This window comes from Phascolarctos cinereus, unplaced genomic scaffold (genome assembly GCF_003287225.1).
Source record: "Phascolarctos cinereus isolate Bilbo 61053 unplaced genomic scaffold, phaCin_HiC Scaffold_726;HRSCAF=1367, whole genome shotgun sequence".
Taxonomy (NCBI): Eukaryota; Metazoa; Chordata; class Mammalia; order Diprotodontia; family Phascolarctidae; genus Phascolarctos; species Phascolarctos cinereus.
In genome coordinates, this window is record NW_027556098.1 from 380,024,355 (window position 1) to 380,050,570 (window position 26,216).

Consider the following 26,216-nt stretch of genomic DNA (forward strand, 5'->3'; position numbering starts at 1 on the left):
TTTTTGTTTTAAAATAGTATTTTATTTTTCCAGTTATAGGTAAAGAAAATTTTTAACACTCATTTTTACAAAATACTGAGCTCCAAATTTTTCTCCCTCTCTCCCATCCCTTCCTCTAAAGTATATGAAGTTGGCAGGAGGGCAGCTAGAAGAAGCAGTGAATAGAGTACCAGCACTGGAGTCAGGAGGCCTTGAGTTCAAATCCAGCCTCAGGCACTTAACTGTGTGACCCTATGAGTCACTTAACTCTGACTGCTTCTCAAAAACAGGTGAAATATTACATTGGGAGGTGATGCAGGCCAATAATTGATGACCAGTTCGGGACTCAAGACCATGTACTATGTTTCTTGTGTACAGTCTATGTAGCTGTGTAGTTGATAGGGATCTAGCCTTGAAGCCAGGATGATCTGAATTTAAGGCTTGTCTCTGACACATACTGGTGGTGGAAGCCTGAGCAAATCCCTTAACCCCTCAATGCCCCAACTACTCTCTGACACTATAAAGTTGCAGAGAAAGGGCTGACCTACCTTGGTAGAAGGAATTTCCTTATCTGAATGTTCACTATAGCAATGAAATCACAGGTCCCTACCCTAGTCCTCCATGAGACTGAGACTACCAGCTATTTATCCCATCTTATCTTGATTGTATATAATTCTATGTTGTCTCCCCTTCCTTAGACTGGAAGCTCCTTGAAGGCAGGGATTGTTTTTTGTCTTTCTTTATATCCTCAGCCCTTAGCACAGTGCCTGGCACATAGTAGGCACTTAATAAAGGCTTGCTGGCTTGTCTTACTTGTTGATTATCTCTATTCTGTTGGATTTGTTAAGAGAGGGGGAGTATTATGGTGACCAAGTGGTTAAACTGGGTATGGGCTGTTATGAGCAGAGGCTGGTGGAGGCCGCTCTGATATTTACAGTAATTCATTAACTTTATGAATGTAACACTCTAAGTATATTATACCAAGGATTCAGGAAAAGAAATGACAGATGAAAAAGTTAGGTAGTCCTTGGTCCTTGGGGCTGGTACATGAAATTAGCCAGATGCTACAGGAAGAAGATGGACATAAAAAACCCCCTACAATGCAGAATCAGCAGAGGATAGGTCAAGATAACCAGAGGATAAACTGAGGCAGTGATAGGTCAGCACAGTAGCACTGTTACTAGGACCATGGAGGACCATCTTCCTCTCAAGCTTGGCCTTGGATGGGACCAGTGTAAGACAATGCAAATTATAACACACACACACCCCAACCCAAAAAGGACATACAGCTCTGACATTTGTCACCTAAGTGTCAGAGCTGTATGTTGTTGTGTGACATCTTGGGTTGTTTGAGTGACAATTGGGGAGGAGCCACACCTTCTTCTAGTTTTGGCTTTGGTGTGAGTGGGATGGTCCTCATTGAATATGAGGTACAGCATCCAGAGAGGAAGCTGGACTCAAGCCATGAATACACAGTGACTTTGGCCCCCATAGTTCCAACTAAAGTCATCAGAAGGTTGGCCACCAAAGGGCGATTATTTTGGTTCCAGCTAAGCAGAATTAATATAGTAACTGGATAATTCTTTTGTATTACTTCATAACCCCATCCACAATGGAAGGTGGAGACAGGGAGAAAGATCTTGGATTTCTGATTGGCACCTGGTTTCAATGAAGGCTACAGTTTCTAGGGAGGGTCCGAGAACAGTAGAAACTGGAGAACATAGAATGTTAGAGCTGAGCCGTAACACAAAGGATGGACCTTAACACATACAAGGGGTCCAGGACATATACAAGTTTAAAACCCCCTGATTTAGGCCAACATTCTGATTTGACAGAAAAGGAAAAAGGCCTAGAGAGGCCGAATGACTACTGTAAAGTCACACAAGAAGTTAGAGGCAGAGCTGGGAATACAACACAGGTCTCTTGACTCCCAGGCTGGTGTTCTTTCCATTATCACTATATAGCACGTTCAAGGCACTTCAAATATAAATGGCAAAGAGGTCCCTAGACTGAACAGGAAATGCGGAAGCAGCCAATGCTTAGGACCCTGTAAGCACTGGGGTTGATTCCTATCAAGAATGCTCTGGGGATGATCCTACTGTACAGTACTGAGAGTGAATCTTCTCCCAGGTGGTTGAAAAGGCTCTCAGTTGGACAGTTCCATCATCATGGTTCACTAGTTCTTTTGCAGGTCCTCCGGTCCAAACGATCCAGGCAGTAGTTCATGGACCATCTTGACTTGATACGTACCATCTGCTTTTGTTAAGTAGACATACCAATGTTTTCCAAACTAAAAAAGATTCAGAAGAATGAAAATGAACACTTGCTACAGGTTTTAGACAAATGACATCTGATCCCTTGGGATTACTCCTCACCCAAAGGGTGGGGAATATTAAGGGCTTACCTGATCCTAGAGTAATAGGATAGAGTGTCTGATCACACACATACTCAACCTCTCACTTAGTCGACATTGGTAGTGGGTTCCATGCAGAGCCATAGTACGTACCCCACCTCTGACATTAGCTGTGTGATCCTTGACTATGTCTCAGTTTCTTTTCTTGTTTTTTTTTTTTTTGATGAGGCAATCAGGGTTAAGTAACTTGTCCAGGGTCACACAGCTAGTAAGTGTTATGTGTCTGAGGCCGTATTTGAACTCAGGTCCTCCTGAATCCAGGGCCGGTGCTCTATCGACTGTGCCACCTAGCTGCCCCATATGTCTCAGTTGCTTCATCTATAAAGTGAACTGTTTAGACTCAATGGCCTCTATAATTGTATGACCTGGGGGTCAGCAGACACAGATACCCTACAATTCCACCCTTATGCCCTCCATCACCTCCTATTCCCTTCCAAACAGGTCAGCACACTGACAGAGTGAACAGATGCACAGAATACCTATGAAAGGGAAAACTCTAGGCTCTCTGCACAGCTGTTCTGACAAAGACTGATGTAGGTGAGTTCCTTTCTTCTCTACAGAACAGGCAGAAGTAACCACCCTCCATCATCCTTAAATAAGCTAGCTAAATGCTGATTCTGATTGGAGGAATGGGGGGGTGGCACAATTACTCAGGGAGCATTTCCCTCGAGTGGTATAGGGGAAAGAGCCTGGGATTTAAAGTTAAATCCTGGTTCTGCTACTTACTAGCTATGTGATCTTTGATGTCAGCTTTTTGGGTCTCAGTTTCCTTAGCTGTAAAATGAAGGGCCTGGACTAGATGGTCTTACGGTCCCTTCTAGCTCTGAATCTATGATCCTATGACTATCTTCCCTCACTTTGGTGGCTCTGCTAAGCTCTCCAGGTTACCATAGCAGGTTATAGGATTCACCTCTTCCAGAGGAATGGGGCTGTATGTGGGAAGTTTATACTAATGTAGTCCCAGAAGCAGTTAGTGAGAACATTAAAAATGTAATGGACTTCCAACATGCATCTGGGTGACCCCAGAACAATGCCCTCCAATATCTCATAGCAGTCACAGCTGTGGTCACAATCTTGGAGTTGGAAGGGGCTTCCAAGGTCATCTAGTCCAACCCATTTTACAGATGATCCATGACTGAACAAGACTCCCTTTCACTGCATACCCATCAAGTGGTCATTAAACCTCTCTAATTGGCCCTGTGCTGTCTCACAATCTTATCATGACTCGGATAAGATTTTCTTGGCAAAGATATTGGAGTTTGCTATTTCCTTCTCCAGCTCATTTTACAGATGAAGAACTGAGGTAAACAGGATGAAGTGACTTGGCCAGAGTCCTACAGCTATTAAGTGTCTGAGGCCAGATTTGAACTCGGGAATATGAGCCTTCCTGACTCCATACCTGGCATCCTATCCACTATGGCGCCACCTAGCTGCCCCTCTTAACAGACTAGGCTGGTTCTAATAAGATGAAATTTGAGAATTAATATTATACTGTTGCATTAATAACTAATTATTGTGATCCACCTTTTTTCCCTTCTATTTTTTGTAATATAAAGGTCCAACTCCTGTGAAGGTCAGTCAGTCTCTGCAGGGTGTGGCTCTCAAAGAACACGCCTGTCAATTTGGGGTGGGACCCCACCCAATTAGGAGACCTAATTTCTGTCTATAAATAAAATCCATTCTGGGAGAGCTCTTACCCTGAGGGAAGGAACCTCTGTTCTTGGTCCCCTCCATTAGAGATTAGAGTGAACCAGCTGAGGAAGGAGAAAGGCAGCCAGAGAGGCCTGGATGAAGACGGATTCCCCAGCCCAGACTGCTGCGGCTGGCCGAGGCTCAGGATCAAGTCACGTTCTCAGCAGAGGGAGCCGGAGATCCTCATCCACATCCTCTAAATGTCCACCAATCAAAGTTGATTTTTCACTTGTCAGGAGAATCCCCTTTCAGAAGGTATTTAAGGCATTTTAAGGTCTCCCTTGAGGTCTTTGGTTACAGAGAGAAACCACTGACCATCAGTTTCTTGCTTGCTGGCTAGCCTAATTAATAAATCGATTATTAATTACCCAGAAACTGTATCTCAGGATTTAATTTGTGTCAAATTCAATTTAAAAAAAAATGCAAAGTGCTTTGCAAACCTTAGTGTGCTAGATAAATGACCACTATGATTAGTATTACTAATACTGTATGCACATTTCTTTTTGCCCCCAAGCTCTACGTGGCCCTCCCCACTTACAGGCCCAGCAAGTGAGGAAGCCATAAGAAAGCTGAAGTCATCCATGTGGACATCTTCTTTAGGAAGCCACTGTGCTTTTGGACCCCGGTAAGCCCCACCCCCTCCTGGAAATGCTGATTTTCCTTTGTTTCGGCTGACCTGATCTCAGTGTCAGCTGAACTGATGTACAGATGTCAGCTGTTCTGATCTCAGCGCTCAGATTCATTCAAATCAGAGAACAAAATTTCAGGGGCAAAGAGGAGCCATCATACTCATTAGATGCTAGAATGAAAACATAGGATATTTGAGCTGAAAGGGGCTTCGGAACACAGAACATTAAGGCCAAAAGGGACCTTAGGACACAGAACGTCAGAGCTGGAAGTGACCTTAAGCTCATGGCATTAAAAAAGAATGAGGGCTTTCTCTCATGCTAGATTTCTCTTCTCCTAAATTGCCTGGTAGCATCTCAGGGCAAGTGTTCACATCTCTCCTGTGGACCAACAGAGGGGCACATATATTTCCAATCTGCAGTAAGCATTTCATACACGCTGCTCTCCAAATCATGGAATTCTTGTCAGACCAAATGTCTCATCTGGGCTTTTATGAATTGCTTTCAGGAAGGGAATTTTTCCACTTTGCAGGCTGTGTGCCCTAGGGCCAGAGCCAAGGCCAAACCCAAGCCTAGCCAGAGCCAGGGCCAAGCCCAAACCCAGCCAGAGCCAAGATTTAGATGTCAAGTCCCTGGCTTTGTTTTACATCTGAATTATTTTTTTTCCCAATGTGGTATTTTTTCCCTGAAGCTTATTCATCTGAACCTTTCTCCTATGCCAGCAACTAATGGGTTTGGAGGACACAGAGAGTAATTGGAATAAATAGCACTGGGGACTCGGAGTGCTCATAGCACCTGCTTCTATGATGACCTCAAGCTCATGACATTGTTATGTCTCAGTTTCTTCCTCTTTAAAAGGGGTAACGCGAGGATTGCACAGGGAGGAGGTGAAAGGCCACAACTGAAACAAAATGAGCAAAGTGCACCTGCCCGAGCTAAAAAAATTTATGGACAAGAAGCTATCATTGAAATTAAATGGTGGGAGGCACGTCCAAGGAATATTGTGGGGGTTTGATCCATTTATGAATCTTGTGATTGATGAATGGGTAGAGATGGCACCAGGTGGGCAACAGAACAATATTGGAATGGTGGTAATCTGAGGAAACAGTATCATTATGTTAGAAGCCTTGTAACGAGTATAAGGAATGAAGCATGGATGATGCCCTGGGTCTCTACTTATCCTTTTCATTTCCAAGAGCCTCTTTTTTTTTCTTTTGATACATAAAATTAGTCATTGTATATTTTTTGTTTAACTTTTTGAAAATAAACTTTTTGTAAGATGTTTAGATGTTTTCTTTCTCTTGGGTACTCCTGAAAGCAAAACCACGTAGTAACGATGCCTTTTCTTTAATTCTTCAGTTTTGTTTGATGCTACAAGTTAAAGATAATCAGAGAGTTCCTTTAAATTTAAAAGCACTGTTAAACTGAAACCCATGAAACTATTTAGAATATTAATACTATGGCCATTTTGGCTTTTGTAGTCTATTTACATTAATACAGGTAAAATAGACACTGGACAGAAAAAAAAATAAAATAAAAGGGGTAATGGCATCAAGGTGTAAATTGTTTATTTTCAATTGCAAAGACATAGTAAATGCCAAGGTTTTGCTTCACAGAACTAGCAGGTGGATTCTGTTCACTTTATCTTGTTTGCATGTGTTGAAGGTTTTTGAATCACAGAATCTAAGTGCTAGAAGAAACCTCAGAAGGCATTGAGAACAACCCTGACCTGAACACAGAGCTGAAAATGGGGAGGGATCATGAGCAGGGTTTTGCTCCAGGGTGTTAGCATTGGAGGGATTAGTTTTGGGGTCCATGCCTTCCAGGTATGAAAGACCACTGTCCTCATGCCTCTCTGTCTACTGCCAGCCTTGCCCCTTGCTTGACCCCATTCCAGGATCCCCTCACCATAGTGTCCCTTCCCTGGGACCCTTCAACTCCCAGTGGGGGTGGGGAGGAGGGGAGAATATGTGAGGGCCACTCCTTTCTGGATGTGACTGCTCCTTTGATAGATTTGTCCTCTGAGCCTGTGCTGACGCCATCTCCTCCTCTACCTCCAATTCTTTCTGTCCAAGGTAAAAGAGTTCCTCAGCTTGAGACAACATTCCTGATAAGTGAGCATCTTGTCTCTGTCTGAAGATCTCTTTTTCCCTCTTTCTTTTCTTTTTTGGAGGCAGTTGGGGTTAAGTGATTTGCCCAGAGTCACACAGCTAGTGTGTGAGGCCACATTTGAACTCAGGTCCTCTTGACTCCAGGGCTGGTACTCTATCCATTGCCACCTAGCTGCCCCTAGAAGATCTCTAGGGATGGGTAACCTGCAATCTTTCAGGTCATACCCAGGTCATTCCATTTCTGCACAGCTCTGAATATGAGGAATTTTCTCCCTAAATCCATCTCTGACAACCTCTACTTACTGCTTCCTGTCCTATCATCTGTGGAAAGCAGAACTCCTCTTCTTCTTGACTATATGTCACAAGTTTGAAAATAGGGATTGCGTGCCCCAAAACCTTCTTCTCTTTTTCAAGCTACCTTTCAAACAATCCTCACAGGACATGGTTGAGTCCTTTCCCCATTCTGGTTGTCCTTCCCTGGATTTGATCCAGTTTATCTGTGCCCTTTCTAAAATGTAGTGCTCAGACCTGAACACAGTGCTCGAGATAGGGTCTGGCCAGGGTAGTGGACAGTAGAACTGTCACCTCCCTTCTTCTGGACAGTAGACTTCCATGGACACTGACTAAGATGCTATTAAGCATTTTGATTGCCACGGCTAATTTTTTAAAAATTAGCTTCCAAACCCTAAGGGACAAAGGTGACAGGACTATACATTTAGAGCTGGAAGCGACCTTAGAGATCATTTACATGTGTAGATGGAGATTCTACTTCCATCTCAATTAATTCAGTTATTGAAGTTACAGACACCTTAATTGAATCAACTAATCAACAGAATAAGCTAGGTATTGAAGAATTTCTCTACAACCTCATCACAACGTGTGGACAAATCCTTAAGTCGTTTGAAAGTTTCATGGGATTTTTGATCATTGCGTGAAAGGCAGATAACACCACACAGGAAACATCTTGTGATTGGTTGAGAAGACCACGTCATGCTTCTTTGTGTAAAAATAGGCTGGTCAAGCAGTGGACCAGCAGTGAAGGACTCCAGGTTCAGGCCCCTAAGAGAGAATCACTCTTGATACAGGTTTCTTTCTCTGTCTGTTTCTCTTCCATGCCCTTCTCCTTTTACCATGTCACTGGAGAGAAGAGACCAATCGGCGGTCAGGCATATAGCTGCCAACTGAGAGACATCTCAAAGGCATACAGATGGGCACCCGAGAAAGGAGAGGCCAGTCTGCACCTTTGTTCTTGCACCTCCTCTCTTGGAGGTGACAATCCATACGACTGATGTCCTGAAGGAGTCAAAGGGGAAGCTAAGCTGTCTAGTCTCCCACATGGTCACATCAGCCATGAACACATGGCTGCCTCTGACGATGCATCCCTCTGGGAGCAGAGAGGCACGCACCCAGGACAAGTATGGACAAACACGGACACAGATAGATGCAGAAAGGCAGCCATCCAAGGGAAGATGTAGTTTCAAGCATTACCCCTTGACCCACAGAATACTAGATACAAACTCATGAAAGAACTTCCAATAACCAGCAGTTGTGAGTTTTCCACCTTGCTGTGTGTGTAGGGAAGATGTATGCCTTAATAGTATCACGCCTTGAGTTTAAACCTACTTTTCCCCTGGGTTCTGTGGGTATTTGTGGATGAGTAACAGACTTTGGGGGGAAATGTTTTAGGCAAACTGTTCTTACTGTATTATCATGGTAAATACTCTTTTCTAAAAGTTCATTACAGTTTAGCTGATTGATGTCAATTGGAAGGAAACCAGCAGGGAGTCATGAGTTAGAGGGCTAGAAACCTAATCTGTCATGGTTATCCTACCAGCCCTAAGATTCTGAATCAACTAACCCTCTCAGAGCCCCAAACCATAAATGTGAGTTGGGGAAGTAAGCCTCAGATGGGGGTGCTCTATTCAGATGATAAAGCTGAGGCCATGGTTGTTTAAGTGACCTGTCCAAGGTCACACAGGTCAAAAGTATTGGACTCAGGTCCTCTGACTCCATTACTGCATGACTTTTTCTACAGTACCATGCTATTCTCCAGAAGCCACTGCATGGCAACTCAACATTATTTCCCCATTTCCCTTTCTCCTCCTGCCCATAGCTGAGAGGACTTCTCATTAATTGTATTTCTTTCTTGCCTCATTTAGACTTGAAGAGAGGTATGAACTCAAATCCTGCTTCTGACATTCAATAATTGTGTGACTGGAACATAAACTTTCTGAGCCTTAGTTTTCTTGTCTACAAAATGAAGATAATAATACACATAGTATCTACATTACAGGGTTATTGGAGCCTCAGATAAGCTAATTATTAGGTGAATTAGATAAATACCAGATAATTTCAAGGGGGGGGCAGTAACAATGAGGAAGATCAGGAAGGGCTCCTTGTAGGAGAAGGCACCTGAGCTGAACCTTGAATGAACCCAAGGCTTCTAAAAAGTGGAAGTAAGGAGGGAGTGCTTGCCAAGCATAGGGGCAGGCTGTGCAATGGAAGAGATGAAGGTAGTAGACAGAATGCCACATTGGGGAACAGCATATGTAGGGTGCATGGGGAACACCTGGGAAGGTTGGATGGTGCCAGATGGTGCCAGGCTTTAATAAAAGTAGCAGCTGCTGTTATTATAATTACTTTTCCTCATGCCTTGCTCTCAGCTCTGGCTTTCTAGGCTGCTGCTACCTAAGTAAGAGAGTCGGGGGGCAGCTAGGTGGCGCAGTGGATAGAGCACCGGCCCTGGATTCAGGAGGACCTGAGTTCAAATCCGGCCTCAGACACATAACACTTACTAGCTGTGTGACCCTGGGCAAGTCACTTGACCCCATTGCCTAGCCAAAATAAATAAATAAATGAAATTTAAAAAAAAAAGACAGCAGGTATGTTATATAGCTAGTGACTCTGAGCTGCCATGACTCCATGGGGGAGAATAGAAGCTTCAGGAATCTAAGCTCCTTGAGGGCAAGGACTGTTGTACTTTGTGTTTCTCTCCCCAGTGTTTAGCAATAGCACCTGGCCCATAGTGTATCCTCAATAAATGTTTGCTGAATTGAACTGAACTTGTCAAATTGGAAGGCAGAGGAGCTACTGTTCATAGAGTCTGGAAGATTCAAGAACAGGTGAAACTCACCTCTCTCATCACTTGTCTACAGGCTCCACATGGTGCGACAAAGTCATCTTTCACATTACTGGGAAAGCAAAGCACAGAATCCATCACCTAATTAATTAATTAATTGACACAACTCACTAATGGTTCATTGAACCAGACAAACTGGCCTAGGTGCTGCTACCCACGTGTCATTCTATCTTTTAACTTCATGCCTTTGTACAAGGGGTCCTCAATGCTTAGAATGTTCTTTCTTTGACATTCTCCCCTTTCCACCAGAGACCTGAGCTAAAATTAAAGGACAATTCATGTACCACCTTCTCCACAAGGCCTTAGTGCCAGTAATTAGTACTTTTGTACATGAGACAGCTGGGTGGCACAGAGGATAGCACACCAGGTCTGTAGTCAGGAAGATCTGAGTTCAAATTAGGATCAGACACTTACTAGCTGTGTGACCCTGGTCAAGTCACTTAACCTGTTTCCTCATCTGTAAAATGGGGATAATAATAGCCCCTACCTCTCAGGGTTGTTGTGAAGGTCAAATGAGACAATATTTGTAAAGCAGTTAGCACGGTATCTGGTACATTATAAGCGTTATATAAATGTTAGCTATTATATACTTTGGATCTACTTATGGGCATGTATCTCCCTCTCTCCCATTAGAGTATAAGCAACAGCAGAGATGATTTCCTTTTTTGAGGGGGTGAGGGTGGTATTCCTAGCATCAAGCATAGTGTCTTGTACGTAGTAGGTGCTTAATAAAATGTTTGCTTTTTAAATGATCAGACAAAAGCCATTCAATTAAATAGCACCTCAAGATAAACAAAGGGAAATCTTCCCAAACGCATGTACGAATATATCCTCTTCAGATTCCCACACTACCAATGGAAAAAGGAAAACACACATGGAACATAGTAGCCAGGGACCACTGGTAAGAGACTTGCTTGCTGAATTTAGTTGAATCAAATAAACAAATGTTAATTAAACCTCTATTCTATGATCAGCCCAGGAGTTACAAAAATTAAGCAAGACATCCTTGCCTTCGCAGAGTGTATAATTGAACCATAGGATTCTAGGTATAGAGCTGGAAGGGAGATCAGAAGTCATTTAATCCAACCCCCTCTTTACAGATGAGGAATCTGGGGCTTAGAGAGGTTAAATAACTTGTTCCAAGTCACAAAGGGAGGAAGTGGCAAGGCCAGGCTTTGAACCCAGGCCCTTTAACTCCAAAACCAGTATGATTTCCACTCTAATAAGCTGCCTGCCTCTCACCCGGGAGATTAGATACGGGCACAAATAACTAATAATACAAAATGGATGGTGATACATATGTAAGCAGAGTACAGAATGCTGTGAAGGCAGAATTGCAGCATCTCAGGGCTAGAAGGGGCCTCAGAAGGCATTGAGGCCAGACTCTACCTGAGCAGAAACTCTCTATAGCTTCCTTGACAAGTGGTCAGAAAAGCCACTGCTTGAAGGCCCTGGTTAGGATGACCTCCCTGGCTACTTTGGATCATCTCTGATTGTCAGCAAGTGCATCTTGATGTCAAACTTAAACATGTCTCTTTGCAATTTCTAACCACTACTCCTAAGGAGAGATTAAATCCAGTTGAGGCTGAGAGGGAAGGCTTCTTGGGGTGGAGGGGAGAGTGACTTCAAGGGGAGATGGACTTTGAAGAAGAGGAAAGATGTCAAGAGATGGAATTGAGGTCTCTAAAGGATGAGATTATGGGACATAACCCAGTTTGTCATAACTTCCAAACTCTTTTAGAAGGAAGTGAGTCACTCTGCTAGATAATTCATGAATCACAAGCAAGTGATGAAGATGGTGGGCAAACCAATAAAGAGGCAAACCTAGGCTTGATGTCAGGAAAAACTTGCTAACAATCAGAACTGTCCAAAGTGCAATAGGATGCTTGGGAGGTGGTGAGTTGTCCCTTTCTGGAAGTCAGCAAGCAAAGTCTGGATGCCCACTTGTCAGGTATCTTTTGAAAGTGATATGGCATATCAATGAGAAATCTGGGCCCATCAATCTGAGTTCTAATCCCACATTCTACATTTACTATCTGTGTGGCCTTGGGCCAGTCACTTCACCTCTCTGAGCTCCAGTTTTCTCATCTATAAAAGGGGAACAATGATAAGTATAATATTCATCTCACAGCATTAATGTATTCTTCCAGTGAGGATAAGGCATTCTGAAAATGTCAAAGGGCTGTTATAGTGATGTAGGGGCAATTCTGGAGTTGCAGATTAGAATAAGTGGTGTCTTGGGCTCTTCTAACGTCCTTTCACATTCTATGAACTTGCAGATCTACTTTCTAATAATGATATGAATGAACCAGAGAGGCAAGGTCTCTACTCATGTGGCAACCACCCTAGTTCATAACTTCATCACCTTTTGTTTTGTCTGAACTATTAGAATAACCTCCTAATTGGCCTCCCTGCCTCAAGTCTCTCTCCTCTCCACTCCATCCCCCACACAGATGTTAAGTGATTTTTTTCTTAAGTACATATCTGCCTATCCCTCTCCTCTACTCAATAAAATCCAGTAGCTCCCTGTCACCTCCAGGATCAAATATAAACTTCTGTCTTGTAAAGCCTTTTATAACCCAGCCCTTTCCCGCTTCCCAGGCTTTTCATACATTACTTCTCTTCCTGATCTTTATGATGCAGCCAAATAAACTTTATTGTCTTCCTCATACATTCCATCTTCCATCTCCATGACTTTGCACTGGCTATCCACCACACCTGGAATAAACTCCTTTCTTATTATTTCTGCCTCTTGGAATCCCTAGTTTCCTTCAAGATAACTCAAGCTAGTTTCCACATGAAATCTTTCCTAATCCCCTCCCCACAACTTCTCAGTGCCCTTTCTCCCAAAATTACATCATATTTATTTTGTATACATGCTTCTCTCGATAGAATGTAAGCTTCCTGAGGACAAGGACTGTCTCACTGTCTTTTTACCCTAGCACAGAAGCGAGGAGACATGACGGATAGAACACTGGGCCTTGGGTCAGGAAGACCTGAGTTCAAATCCAGCCACAGATACTTATTAGGTGTGTGACCCCCGGGCAAGCGACTTAAACTGTCTCTTCATGTATAAAATAGGGATAATAATAGCAACTACCTCCCAGGGTTGTTGTGAAGTTCAAATGAAATAATAATTGTAAAGTGCTTATCATAGTGACTGGCACATAGTAAGGTGCTATGTAAATGTAAAACTATCATCGTTATTATTATTAGTGATTTCCTACAAAATGATGATTGACTAGCACAGGAATATTCTTAATGAATTAGCTTATTGAGACCGCTCACATTTATAAAATTTTAAGAGCATATACACCTACAAATTTCTTGGCATGGGAAACCAAAGGCCATTGTGTGTGTGTGTGTGTGTGTACATATATATATATATATATATATATATATATATATATATATACACATACATGCATGCATGGATACATACATATATGCATGCATGTATGTATGCAAAATTCAAAGACTAGGGGTGCCTGTGCACGGAATTGTTAAACTGATTTATCTGTCTGTGCATAGGATGGTGTTTCTGGAAAACTGAGGGTCAAAGAGAGGAAGTGACTTGCTTTAGGCTCCTCCAAAATTTCCCTTGCAATTACCTTGCATATACTGATGTATGTGCTTGCTGTCTCCCCTCACAGAATCTAAGCTCCTTAAGGGCAGGAACTCTTTAATTTTAAGTGCTTGCCACATAGTAGGCACTTAATAAATGCATATTGTTTGACAGCTTATGTTGCTAGGTCTTGAGAGGCATTGGGATAGCTATGTGGCACAATGAGTAAGAGCGCTGGGCCTGAAGTCAGGGAGCCTCATCTTCCTGAGTTCAAATCTGGCTTCTGACACTGGCTGTGTGACCCTGGGCAAGTCACTTCACCCTGTTTGTCTCAGCTTCCTCATCTGTAAAAAGAGCTGGAGAAGGAAATGGCAAACCGCTCCAGTATCCTTGACAAGAAAACCCCAAACGGGGTCATAGAGAGTGAGACGTGACCGAAATGACTGAACGACAGTAGCATTAGAGGCATCAAGGCAGAGGGGATAGAGATTTCAGGGTCAGGATGACCTGAGTTTAAGACCTGTCTCTGACAAAAACTGGCTGTGTGACCCTGGGTAGGTTACTAAATGGCAAGGTAGATGAAGAATGCTGAGCTTGGAGTCAGGAAGACTTGAGTTCAAATCCTACCTCAGATACTTGGCTGCTCTGTGATCCTCACCAAATCACTTAACCACTTTCAGCCTCAGTTTCCTTATCTGTAAAATGAGTGGGCTAGATTTTATAATCTCTAAATTTATAATCTTATTGCTTAACCTCTCAAGACTCCTCTCCGCAACCCAGGCAACTGGGTTGAATTATCAATACAGGGCAAGTGGTGATCTGCATTGGTAGAGGGACTTTCCTCACTGGAAGCCCTTTATACAGGGGAAAATGCAAAGTCATCTTGCTAATAAGTGGCAGCGCTAGATCTTGAACGCAGGCTTTCCAACTCTGAAGCCAAGACTTCTTTCAGTGCCCTGCTCCACAAAATTCCAAAGAGGCGCATGCTAATAAGGAGGAGGGCATTGTGTATTCCCTTAGCTGTATGTGCAAGTCAAAATGGAATAAATGATTAGAGCAATCGAGCTGAATTCTGGCTCTAGAAAGCAGGGGCCACCTGAATGCACATAATAAGCAGCATGGCTGGATCCTGGAGATGTGTGTGGGCTTTGTTTCAATAAGGCAGATTTGCTAATCATTGCTAGGACCTCATTCTTGAATGTCAATAATAACCTGGAGCAAACATCCATGGGGAGGGGAGGGGTGGGTGGAGGGGAGGGGGAGATGTAAACAACTCAGTCTGTCACACCATTATTCTTTCCATGGCTCTGGACTTACTTTCCCAAATATGATTAATTTCTTGGATTTGGTTCTGAAATTGTAAATTTTTTTTTACTCTACTCTCCTACCTTCTGCAAAATGTAATTTGCATCCTGATTCCAGCTTGCTGGGACAAAATGTCCCTGGCAAGTCATTATTTGCTCTGGCCTGAATTACACTGGACCTGCAGACAAACAGCAGTATGGCCTAGGAAAAGTGTCCAGAGCAGAGAGGGAAGCAGGACACCCAGATGCCCACCAGCCACTCTCTCAAGTAGCTGCGGATGGTCAGGATCTGCTGGAAAAGATTCCCTGGATCTGGATTTGCTGGTGTTGGGGGCCGATGATGGGGGGTGGAAGAAGGCCAGCATGGCTTATGGAATCTTTTCAAGAAAGAAAATTTTTTTCCTTTAAAAACATGTAGATTCCTGGTCTTTTGGAAGCTTGGAAGGGGCTTCAAAGACCATCCTGTCCATCTCTATTTTGCAGATACGGAAAACGAGGATCAGAGAAGTGACGTGTTTAAGGTCACATAGCTACTTGGTAGCAGAGCAAGGACAAGAACCCATCTCCTCACTCCCAGTGAATGACTCTTCCCTCCCTGCCTTCCTCCTTCCTTCTTTTCCTTTCTCCCTTCCTTTCTTTTCCCCTCCTTTCCTTCTGCTCCCTTCCTTCTCTCCTTTTCTCCCTCTTCCTCTTTCCCTTCCTTCCTTCTCTTCCTCTTTCTTTTACCCTCCTCCCTCCCTCCCTTCCTTACTTGCTCCCTCTCCCTCTCCCTTATTAAAAAAAAAATTGGTGCCTTTTGTATTTTTAAACATCAAAGTCATTTCCTGATTATACTGACCCCATCCTCATTGAATCCTCACTTAATTAAATCCTTTCCTTGTATTGTTTGTTGTTATTTTTACAGATGGGGAAACTGAAGCCAAGGAGCCTGAGTGATCTGCCCAAAATTAAACGAGTAGCAGAGTGGGGATTCAAACCAAGGTCTTCTGACTCTGCATCCATTCCTTTGTTTCCTTACTATGCCATATGGCCTCTCACTTCTACCGGTCTACGCTTTGTCCTTGTTAGTAATGGTGGCTTAGATTATCACTGGGGTCTTGTCAGGTCTCCTCTAATGAAGAAATAAGAATAATTTATTGTATATGACATTCTGTGTTCTAAGGCCCTTTCCCAGCTATATATCATTCTGTTTTAACAGCCTGCATCGTAAGGCCCCTTCCTAGCACTGGCATTCTACGTTCCAAGGTCCTTTCCAGTTTTAGCTGCCTACCTATCATTTCATGAATTAGTCTTGGACACTCACGTGGTAACAGCAATGGCCCGGAACTCTTTGTATCCTTCTGAGATGGCCTTGTGAATGGCAGTGCGTTCTGCACAGGTGCCTACTGGGTAGGAAGCATTTTCTACGTTGCATCCTGAGGATAGAGAATACAATTGACCAAATAGCTGGATCAGGAGAGATCTCACAAAGCCCCCAAGTCAGAAAGGTGATTCTCTAGGTCTATACAAAAGCACCCAGGTTTGGCAACAAGGATTAGCCTGGAGTTAAACCAAGAGAGGGGGGCCAGGATATTGAGGGGACTAGAAATCATGTCATAAAAAGAAAGGTTCAAGGGATTTGAAGATGATTAACCTGGAGAAACCAAGACATAGGGGATATGTGATAGCTTTCTCCAGATACCTGAAGCAGGGTCATGGGACTGTGGGGTTAGCCTCGCTCTGCTTGGCCCCACAGGGCAGTCAGGAACAATGGGGGGTGGGGTGGGGCAGATTTCAGCTGGAGATGTAAGGAAAGCCTTCCTAAGGAGTGGAGCTCTCCAGAAATGGGATGGCCTGCCTGGAGATGGGGTGGGTGAATTAGAGTTCTTTTAAGTCATTGAAGGTCTTCAAGGAAAGGCTGGACCACCACTGTTTAGGGAAGAAACAAAACCTCCAAGGAAGTAAAGCAAAAAATCGATACAAATTTATGGAGGGGGACGGTGATAACATTGGAGAATATCCCTCCTGTGTTCAAGGAGCTTATAATGTAGTGGGGGGAAGACAATGCATAAAGAGCTATGTGGTCAGAGGATGAAGCTATTTCCAGGTGCAGGGCACTGCTGGGTTTGAGCCTACCCAAAGTGGGTGGCCTCTTGGACTCGCCATTCCCTATGCCTTAAATATCTTCTTTCTCTTCATTGGTTGAATTCTTGCCCGTCTCTTAAAGCCCCACTCAAATGCCAGCTCCTCCAGAGAGCCTTCTCTGCTCCTCAGATCAGACATCCTAGAGAACTTGGTGTGCATGTCTCTAAAGCCCTCACATGCAATGTGATGTATAATATTTGCCTGGGATGGTATCTTGGAAAGGAAGAATAACGTAGTAGGAAGACAGGTGGATTTGCAATAGGAAAACCTAAGTATGAATCCTGCCACTTACTACTTATTTGACCCTGGACTTCCCTAGCCTTTGTTCTTTCATTTGTAAAAGCAGGGGGTTGGACTCAATGACCTCCAAGGTGCCCTAAATCCACGATTTTGTGATCCCTTTACTAGGCAGTGGTCTCCTTGACTGAACCCAGTGTTGTACACAGAGTAGATGCTTAAGTGTATGTGAAGAGATAATTATATACACAAAATGTGTACATTGACCTGCACTATCTGTCATTCTGTCAGCAACTATTCATTAGAGGGCAGCTAGGTGGGGCAGCGGATAGAGCATTAGGCATAAAGTCAAGAAGACTTGAGTTCATATCTGACATCACTTACTAGCTATGTTACTCTGAGTATGTCACTTAACTTCTGCTTGCCTCAGTTTCTTCATCTGTAAAATAGGGATAATAACAGCATCTACCTCCCAGGATTGTTTGAGAGGATGAAATGAGATAACATGCATAACTTTGCAAACTTTAAGGTGCTATATGAATGCTAGCTGACATTATCATTCATTAAGTATTTATTGCAGGCACTGTATCAATCTCAATACAGAGATGAGTGGTTAAACAGAATTTAAAATAGGACACAGAGGGGACAACCAACAAGTTGTTAGTCTGTCAATAAAAATGTGTTAAGCACCTACTATGTCCATGCATTGTGGGACTACAGCGATAGGTAAAAGACAATATGTTAAAAGACATTGTCTATGGAACTGTGCTCTTGTGTAATTTTATTTTGAATGTCTTCTTGAGTTGTTTTATTTTGGGAGGAATGTATTGAGTTGTTTTTCTGAGTTTTCATTTTGTGGGGGATGGGGAAGGTAGAGTAGAGAGGGTCCAAATTTCTGATTTCAAGGGTGTAGGGAACTTCCCATGTGGAAAACTCCATCCCTGATACATGTCAACAACTCTCCTATGATATCTTACAATTTGTGAGTGCTGACTGGGAGCCCTGAGAAATTGACTATCTTGCCAACAATCACATAACTTTTGCATATCAGAGACAGGACTCAAACCCGGGTTTTCTTGATTCCACAGCTGGCCTGTCAAACACTACTCCATGAAGTTGTAAACATATATATTTAGTTGGTCTTAGTGGAATGTTAAGGTCCCAGAGGGTGAGGATTTGTCTCACTTTTGCCTTTGTGTCCCTAGTGCCTGGCGCATAGTAGGAGCTTAATAAAATGCTTCTTAAGTGTGTTCTTGTTTCAAGTTAAGTGTACAGGAAGTGACCTCTTATTAATGTTTCCCCCCCTTAAATAAGAGATTTTAGGCTGGCTATCTTCCTTCCTTAAACTTTTAATAAGCATTCACTTACTCTATGCAAAGCCCTCTGCTAGGCCCAGCAGAAACAGGGATAAGTAAACTGGGGCAGTTCCTAACCACAGTATAATATTTAAATAGTTTCATCATTACACCATCATTTTGACGGATTGCTCCAAGAACATACAAGGAACAGGACGGCTTGCAAAACACAGAAAGTTCCCTACAGATGGGGAAGGTTGCACAAAGGGAAGGAAGTAAATGAAAAACACCCTTCTGCACCACAAGTTAAGCCCTGCTACGACTCAGCCTAGACCAGCTGACATTGGGACACCAGTATTCTATAAAAAGCTAATCCCAGAATCCTCCCCAAATACTTAGTGTCACTCTAGTTTTTACTGAAACTCGAACATCTGGAGGCAGCAGATTGAGGTGGAAAGAGTCCTCCCTGGGTTGGCAATCAGAAACCCTGGGTTTCAGTTCCAGCTTGGCTGTTTAATTAGCTTTGTGATCCTGGGAGCCTCAGTTTCCTCTTCTGTAAAATGGGGACAATAATCCTGGCACTATGCACCTCATAAGGATGTTATTAGGAAAGTGCTTTGGGAACAGTAAAGGACCATACAATGGGAGCTAGCATTATCATTATTTATAGAATTAATATGTTGTCTTGACAAATAGGAACCTGGACGGTAGTAGGTAGTCTTTTTTAAAATTTTAAGCAGAATGCTCCTTTGATTCTTTGCTATTGCCAACAACTGCCTTGCACCCCACTCCTATCTGTCCTACTTCCCCAGGCTGGTCTACTTTGACTAATCTGTCACTTGTGAAAATTAGGAGAACCAAGTCTTTGGCTCAGTATCAAGCTTTAAAAATGGATAGACAGAATCTTTTAGGACACAGAATGTCAGAACATGGAATATTAGAGCAGGGAGGAAATTTTAGAGCACCTAACTCAATCCTCTTATTTTACATATGGAATCCTAGAAAACAATAATCCTCTTATTTTACAGGTGAGGAAACTGAGGCCCAGAGGGAAGTTTGTTGCCCAAGGTCATACAGCTAGGTAATGGCAATTGCTTGGGGGGAGGGAGAATACAAGTCTTTTTGCTCCTCAAGTCTTTTTTTCACTCTGCATAGAGCACTGGGTTTGGAGACAGGAAGATTCATCTTCATGAGTTCAAATCCAGGCTCTGGCACTTACTAGCTGTGTGACCCTGGGCATGTCACTTAACCTTGTTTGCCTCAGTTCCTCATCTTCAGTTCTTTCTTGGAGAAGAAAATGGCAAACCACTCCAGTATCTTTGCCAAGAAAACCTGAAATGGAGTCACAAAGAGTCAGATACAACTAAACAACACTTGGGCTACCATTCCTTTTCAGCTGATGTGAGATCTATGATAAGCCTTTTCTCTGAAGGTCCAAAGTTATCAAAGGTAAAGGCTGGCTGTAAGGAAGCTGCTTTTAATGAAGAGCCACAGTTGACCAAGGGGTGCCTGAGCTCAGTGTTCATGCCCTGGAGAGCAGGCAGGGACACAATGAGTGATTTAGAGACGCAGGTTAAGAGGTGTGTTCTGCTACAGAATGGAAGGCCCCATCTTCTCTGCAAAAACTAAGAGGGGATTAGAGGTGTTTGGCGCCAACAAAATCATATCGTCCTCATTCCCCAACACCTTTCCCCCTTCAAAGCTACAAATTTTCACACTTGTCTCTCACTTTCTGAGTAGAGTATCTGCCCCTCAGCGCAGTTCTGACCTAACCACTGTCCATCACCTAGAGCATGCGGAGCTGTCCGAGGTGCCCTGGAGAACATTAACCTCCCCCTTCTCAGTACATCCCCTCCCTCCCCTATTCTACCTCCTGGCTGGAGTAGGCTGAGGACAGGCTCTCAGCTGTAGACCAATGGCTGATGAGGAAGACTCCCCTCCCCTCCTGCTCCCCCTTCCATTTGTGTGGGACCATGGGAGTCTGGGGGGGCAGGCATAGATGGGGTCTGATCAGCTTTTCTGGATCTTTTCCAAGCTTCTCTATTTCTCTTGATGGGCACCACACTTCTCCCAGTCACTCAGGCTCAAAGCCTTGGGGCTGCCCTCAACTCATCTCTCACAGAACCTCACAGAACCAATCTTTTGTTTAGTCTTGTCAATTCTACCCATACAACATCTCTCCATGGACACGGCCACCACCTTAGTTCAGATTTTCATCACCTCTTACTCATATAAACCTTCTAACTGGTCTGCCTGCCTCAAGTTTCTCCCCATTCCAATTCATCCTCCACTCAGCCAACAAAGTGATCTCCCTAACGTGCAGATCTGACCAGGTCACCCCCCTGCTCAATGAACTCCAGTGGCTCCCTGTTACCTCCTGGTCAAATACTATAACTATACTATATTTTATATACATGTGTGCATATGTACATATATGTGTGTACACACACACACACACACACACACACACATATTTATATGCAGCCAGCTAAGTGGTGCAGTACATAGAGGACTAGGCCTGTAGTCAGTAAGACTTGAGTTTAAATGTAACCTCAGGCACTTACTAGCTGTGTGACTTTGGGCAAGTCACTTAACCTTCAGTTTTCTTCATTAAATGAGTTGGGGAAGGAAATGTCAAACTACCCAAGTGTCTTTGCCAAGAAAACACCAAATGTGGACACAACTGAAAAAATGACTGAACAACACACACACACACACACACACACACACACTATATTACATATATGAGAAACTATATAAACCCAAAATTCATGCTTTTCCTCATCCTTTTTAAAATGTCTATTTTGTATAAATTTTATAATGTATATTTTGAAACAATATTATCTGTACATCATTTATAAATAAGGAAATACACACGTGTTCCTGGCATGACTCAAGTGTTTTACTGATAGTAGTGGGCAATAAAAAAAATCTGCCCTGCAATGAAATCTCTATTCTGGTGAAAAGAAAAAAAACCCCAAAGCAATAAAATGTTACTAGGGTTGGGAATACAAAAGGACAAATAAAACCTTTTCCCTCAAGAAGCTAATATTCTATCTGGACAGCTAACTTGTATACACAAATAATCAACAAGCATTTTACAGAGAAGGAAACTGAGGCCCAGGAAGCTTAAGTAACTTTTTCAAGGTCACACAGCTGCAAGTTTGTCCCCCATAAGCTAGCCAAATTATTGTTGTTTGTCCTTCATTCTTGAAGAGTACCCTGACATCAGAAAGGTGATGTCATGAATTGCAAGTGAATTGGATTTAAGTGAGATAGGGCTGTGCAGAGTCACCAGCCTCACTCTCTCCTCTGGTGCCATCTGGGTCCAGTGGTAAGATACAGACAAGTAAATGCTCCCCGATGGTCCATTAAAGGCAATCCCTTTCCCTCCCCAACCCAACCCCACCATCCTACATGGCTGACTAAGCGTGTGCTATGCTTGCAATCCCTGGAAATAAGTGAAAGGGACAAGGCTATGCACTGAAAGTTAGGATTGAAGAAATCCTAATCTCTTGGGTGTCAGTGTCCCAAAGTTCTAACCAGCGCCATCTAGGGAGTTTTGTTTGGAGACAGCCCTGGGACTCTGATCACAGCGATTTGTGCCTTCTCCTCAACTGTAAGCTACTTGAGTGCAAGAGCCATTTTTTATTTCTTACATATTTCTTCTCAGATTTTTTTTGGGGGGAGGCAGGAATCTTCTCCCAAAAGACCATCCCACACCCTGAATTATCTTGCTGTTTTATGCCCCTGATGCACTTCTTTCTTTTGCTGGGGCAACAATGGCGCCCACTTCCCAGAGTTCCTTACATTTGATGAAGGACAGCACTTGATCCATAACTACCTTAGAAGGGAGGTATATGACCAGCAGGATGAATCTCATTCTACTGGTAGGAAACTGAGGATCAGGAAGATGAAGCGACTTGGCCAGAGGCACTCAAACCTGCATCTCCTCTGAAGGACAGTGTGGCATAGTGTTTACAGCATTGGACTTCAGGGAGACCTGGGTTTGAATTCCCCCTCAGATACTAACTGTGTGATACCGGGCAGGTCACTTCATCTCCCTAAACCTCAGTTTCTTCATCTGTAAAGTGAAGGGAGGGGGAGCAGCTAGGTGGCACATTGGGTAGAGCATCAGCCCTCAAGTTAGGAGGACCTGAGTTCAAATACAGCCTCAGACACATAACACTCACTAGCTGTGTGACCCCAATTGCCTCACCAAACAAATAAACAAAGTGAAGGGGATGGATGAGGCAACCTCTGAGTTCCCTCTGAGTACTAGATGAGCACAAAGGTGGCATAAAGGATAACACTGACCTTGAAGCCAGGAAGACCTGAATTTGAATCTGAGACTACCTCTCACATACTTTCACTATCTTGGATGCACCTAGTTATTTACATGTTTCTCCTGTAGGAATATAAGGTCCTTTTTCTGATACTTACTATCTGTGTTACCTCTATCAAATCATTTTAGCTTCCTAGCTTTAGTTACTTTATCTATAAAATGAGACTGTTGCACTACATAACCTCTGAGTCACTTCCAGCTCTCAATCCATAATCCTATCACCTTGTCTCAGGAACCATATTTCCTACTTTCTTTGTATCCTCAGAGCTTTGCATAGTGCCTGACTCACAGGAAGTGCTTAATATTGACTGGCAGACTGACTGACTGATGGAATCCTGCCTCACATACTTGCCAGCTTTGTGACCATGGGCAAGTCCTACTGCCTGTGATCTTCAGGTTCCTCTTCTGTCAAACAGAATAAATAAAATAAAACAGAATAATAGCACTTCCCTCTCAGGGTCAATGAGAGGCTCAGATGAGATAATGAACTTGCCAGGCTCTGTGCTATGCATTTTACAACTATTATCTCATCTTAAGCACCTACTATGTGCCAGGCACTGTGCTAAGCATTTTATAAACATTATATCATTTGATCCTCACAACAATCCTGGGAGAGAGATGCTATACAATGAGGTATAATCTAATGAGGATTTAATTGTAGTTATTAATTACTTGGGTGTGTGGCCCATATGTTTGAGGGTCAGAGTACAGGAGTTATAGAGAAAATGGTTGTTATGACCCAGCCACAACACAATGGTGTGGCTCCCATCAGCATCCCTGCTGATCTCAGGTTAACAGGGGTACACAGCTTCTCTTCAGGGTCTCAAACAATGGAGGCCATCATGGAGGAATTCTCAGAACTGTGCTCACTGGGGCCATGAGGTCATATAAGCTCTGGATGATATTAATAACAACTGACATTTATATAGGGCATTTGGCATGCACCATCTCCCTTGCCAGGGAATTCAGCATGGTGCAGTGAAAAGAACACTGCAAATCTGGCCTCAGACCAAACACTTGACACTAGCTGTGTGACTCTGGGCAAGCCTCTTAACCCCAATTGCCTCAAAAAAAAAAAGAACACTGCTCTGGAGTCAGAGGTCCTGGGTTCAAATCTTACCTCTGATGCTTACTACCTGTGTGACCTGAAGCAAGTCTGTGATCACAAAAATTTTGGATTTTTTTTTAATTAGAAGCATTGCAAACCCCATTTTGCAGACAAGGAAACTGAGGCACAGAGGAAGTGACTGGCCCACACAACTAGAAAGTAACAGAGGTGGAATTTAAGACCAGGGTTCAGTGGATTACAGGACTAGTTTGCTTTCTATGAGGCCATGTTTTCTCTGCTAGGCTCTATTTGCCTCTTCACCTTACATGGCAATTTACCACATGGTACAATGTTAATAGATCTGGATGTTGAGTCAGAGGGCTTGGATTCAAATCATAGCTTTGCTGCTTACTACCTGGGAACCCTTATGCAAGTCACTCCTTTTCTCTGGGCCTCAGTCATCTCATCTGTAAGATGAATTGATTGGAATAGAAAGGGTGTCTAAGGTTCCTTCTAGTGGTAAATGCTGAGTCTTCACCTCAAAGGTCTCATCCCATCCTAATCACCAAGAGGACTTGTTCTCCCTCCAGTATCTTCAGTCTTTCAAATGAGCACAAAATTCTTTCTCTTTCCTCCCTCTACTACCCTCAACTCCCACTGGATGACATACCTGGATCCTGGGATGAAGCCCACTCCTCCCTAGCCAGACACCAAGAAAAACTGGCCATCCCTACTTAGGGGAGAGGGGCAACTTTGCCTTGGTGATGATGGACAGTGGTGGTTCAAGGCCCTTTGGAAGGGCTATAAAACTGTCCATATCCTTTGATCCAGCAATGCCACTATTAGGTCTGTATCCCAAAGAGATCATAAAAAAGGGGAAAGGACCCAGATGTACACAAATGCTTATATCAGCTTTTTGTGGTGGTAAAGAATTGGAAATTGAAATGTCCATCAATTAGGGACTGGCTGAACAAGCTGTGGTATATGAAGGCAATGGAATACTATTGTGCTATAAGAAATGATGAACAGGGGGATTTCAGAAAAACCTGGACAGACTTATATGAGCTGATGCTGAGTAAAGTGAGCAGAACCAAGAGGACTTTGTACACAGTGACAGCAATACTGTGTGATGACCAGCTTTGATAGAAGTAGCTCTTCTCAACTGATTGAAGACAATTCCAAAAGGCTCATGATGGAAAATGCTATCTACATCCAGAGAAAGAATTATAGAGTCTGAATGCAGATACCATACTATTTTCTCTCTCTCTTTTTCTTTCCTGTGGTTTTTCCCTTTTGTTTCCAATTCTTTTTTCACAACACAACTAATGTGGAAATATGTTTAATATAATTGTGTGTGTGTGTGTGTGTGTGTGTGTGTATATATATATATATATATACATATATATATATATATATATATATATATATATATATATATATATATATCCTATATCGGATTGCATGCTGTCTTGGGGAGGAGGAAGAGAAAGGAGGGAGAAAAAAAATTTGGAATCTTATAAAAGTGAATGTTGAAAACTATCTTTACATGCAATTGGAAAAAAAATACTTTTAAGCTTAAAAAAAAAAAGGCCTTTTGGAATGCTCTATGCCAAGACTGTGAGACCATACCCTCAAAGAGTAAAATGCTGATTTTTCAATCCATGATTTAATATTTTAACAACATAAAGGCGTTCTATTGAAATGCAGTTTTATTTACAAGCTGATTTTAATTGGTCTTCTAAGATTTAAAAGTTACCAGGAGCATCTCCTGGAGGAGGCAATGCTCACAGAATTATAAATTTAAAGCTAGGAGAGATCTCAGAGGCCATCCAGCCTCTAATTTTACAGATGAGAAAACTGAGGCCCAGAGAAATTATTTGCTCCGTGTCTTAAGGCAGGATTTGAATACAGGTTTCCATCCCTCCAAGTCTAGCTCTCTAGTTGCCTTTTTCTGTACCTAAGGACAGGGGATGGGGGGAGGAGTGAACTTCGGGCTTACCTGAAAAAATCTTCCCGTCCAGAGTCAGGAGAGCTGCCCCCACTGGGAAGTTACTGTAGGGACAGTAGGCAAACTCCTTGGCTTCTTGGCTCTTGCGAATGAGCTGCTCAATCTGAGCTGGATCTAAAGGCCCGAGGGCGCTTGGGCACGGGGCCAGAACAACGGGTGCTTGAGCCATGGCTTTGCCCCTGAGGAGCTCTTCTCTCAGGTCAGCAGTAGGCAGAGAGCAGGCAGCAGCAGCAGCAGCAGCAGCGGGCTGGGGTCGGAAGCTAGGCACCAAAACGTTGGCTGGAGCCACCAACTGGAGCCAGGGCGTGGAGCCATGACTCCACCCCTAAC

At 43.2% G+C, this 26,216-nt stretch overlaps 1 protein-coding gene and 1 pseudogene across 1 annotated transcript; one reads left to right on the forward strand and one right to left on the reverse strand.

Moving 5' to 3' along the window:
• CDA (cytidine deaminase) lies at positions 1-26,216 on the reverse strand. The gene is given in 5 exon segments (XM_020973163.2): positions 1-2,269; positions 9,955-10,012; positions 16,133-16,244; positions 25,878-26,112; positions 26,115-26,216. Coding segments are annotated over 5 exon segments (606 nt in total). The 5' UTR covers positions 26,202-26,216; the 3' UTR covers positions 1-2,155.
• Positions 5,597-5,996, forward strand: LOC110198724 (small nuclear ribonucleoprotein G pseudogene; annotated as a pseudogene).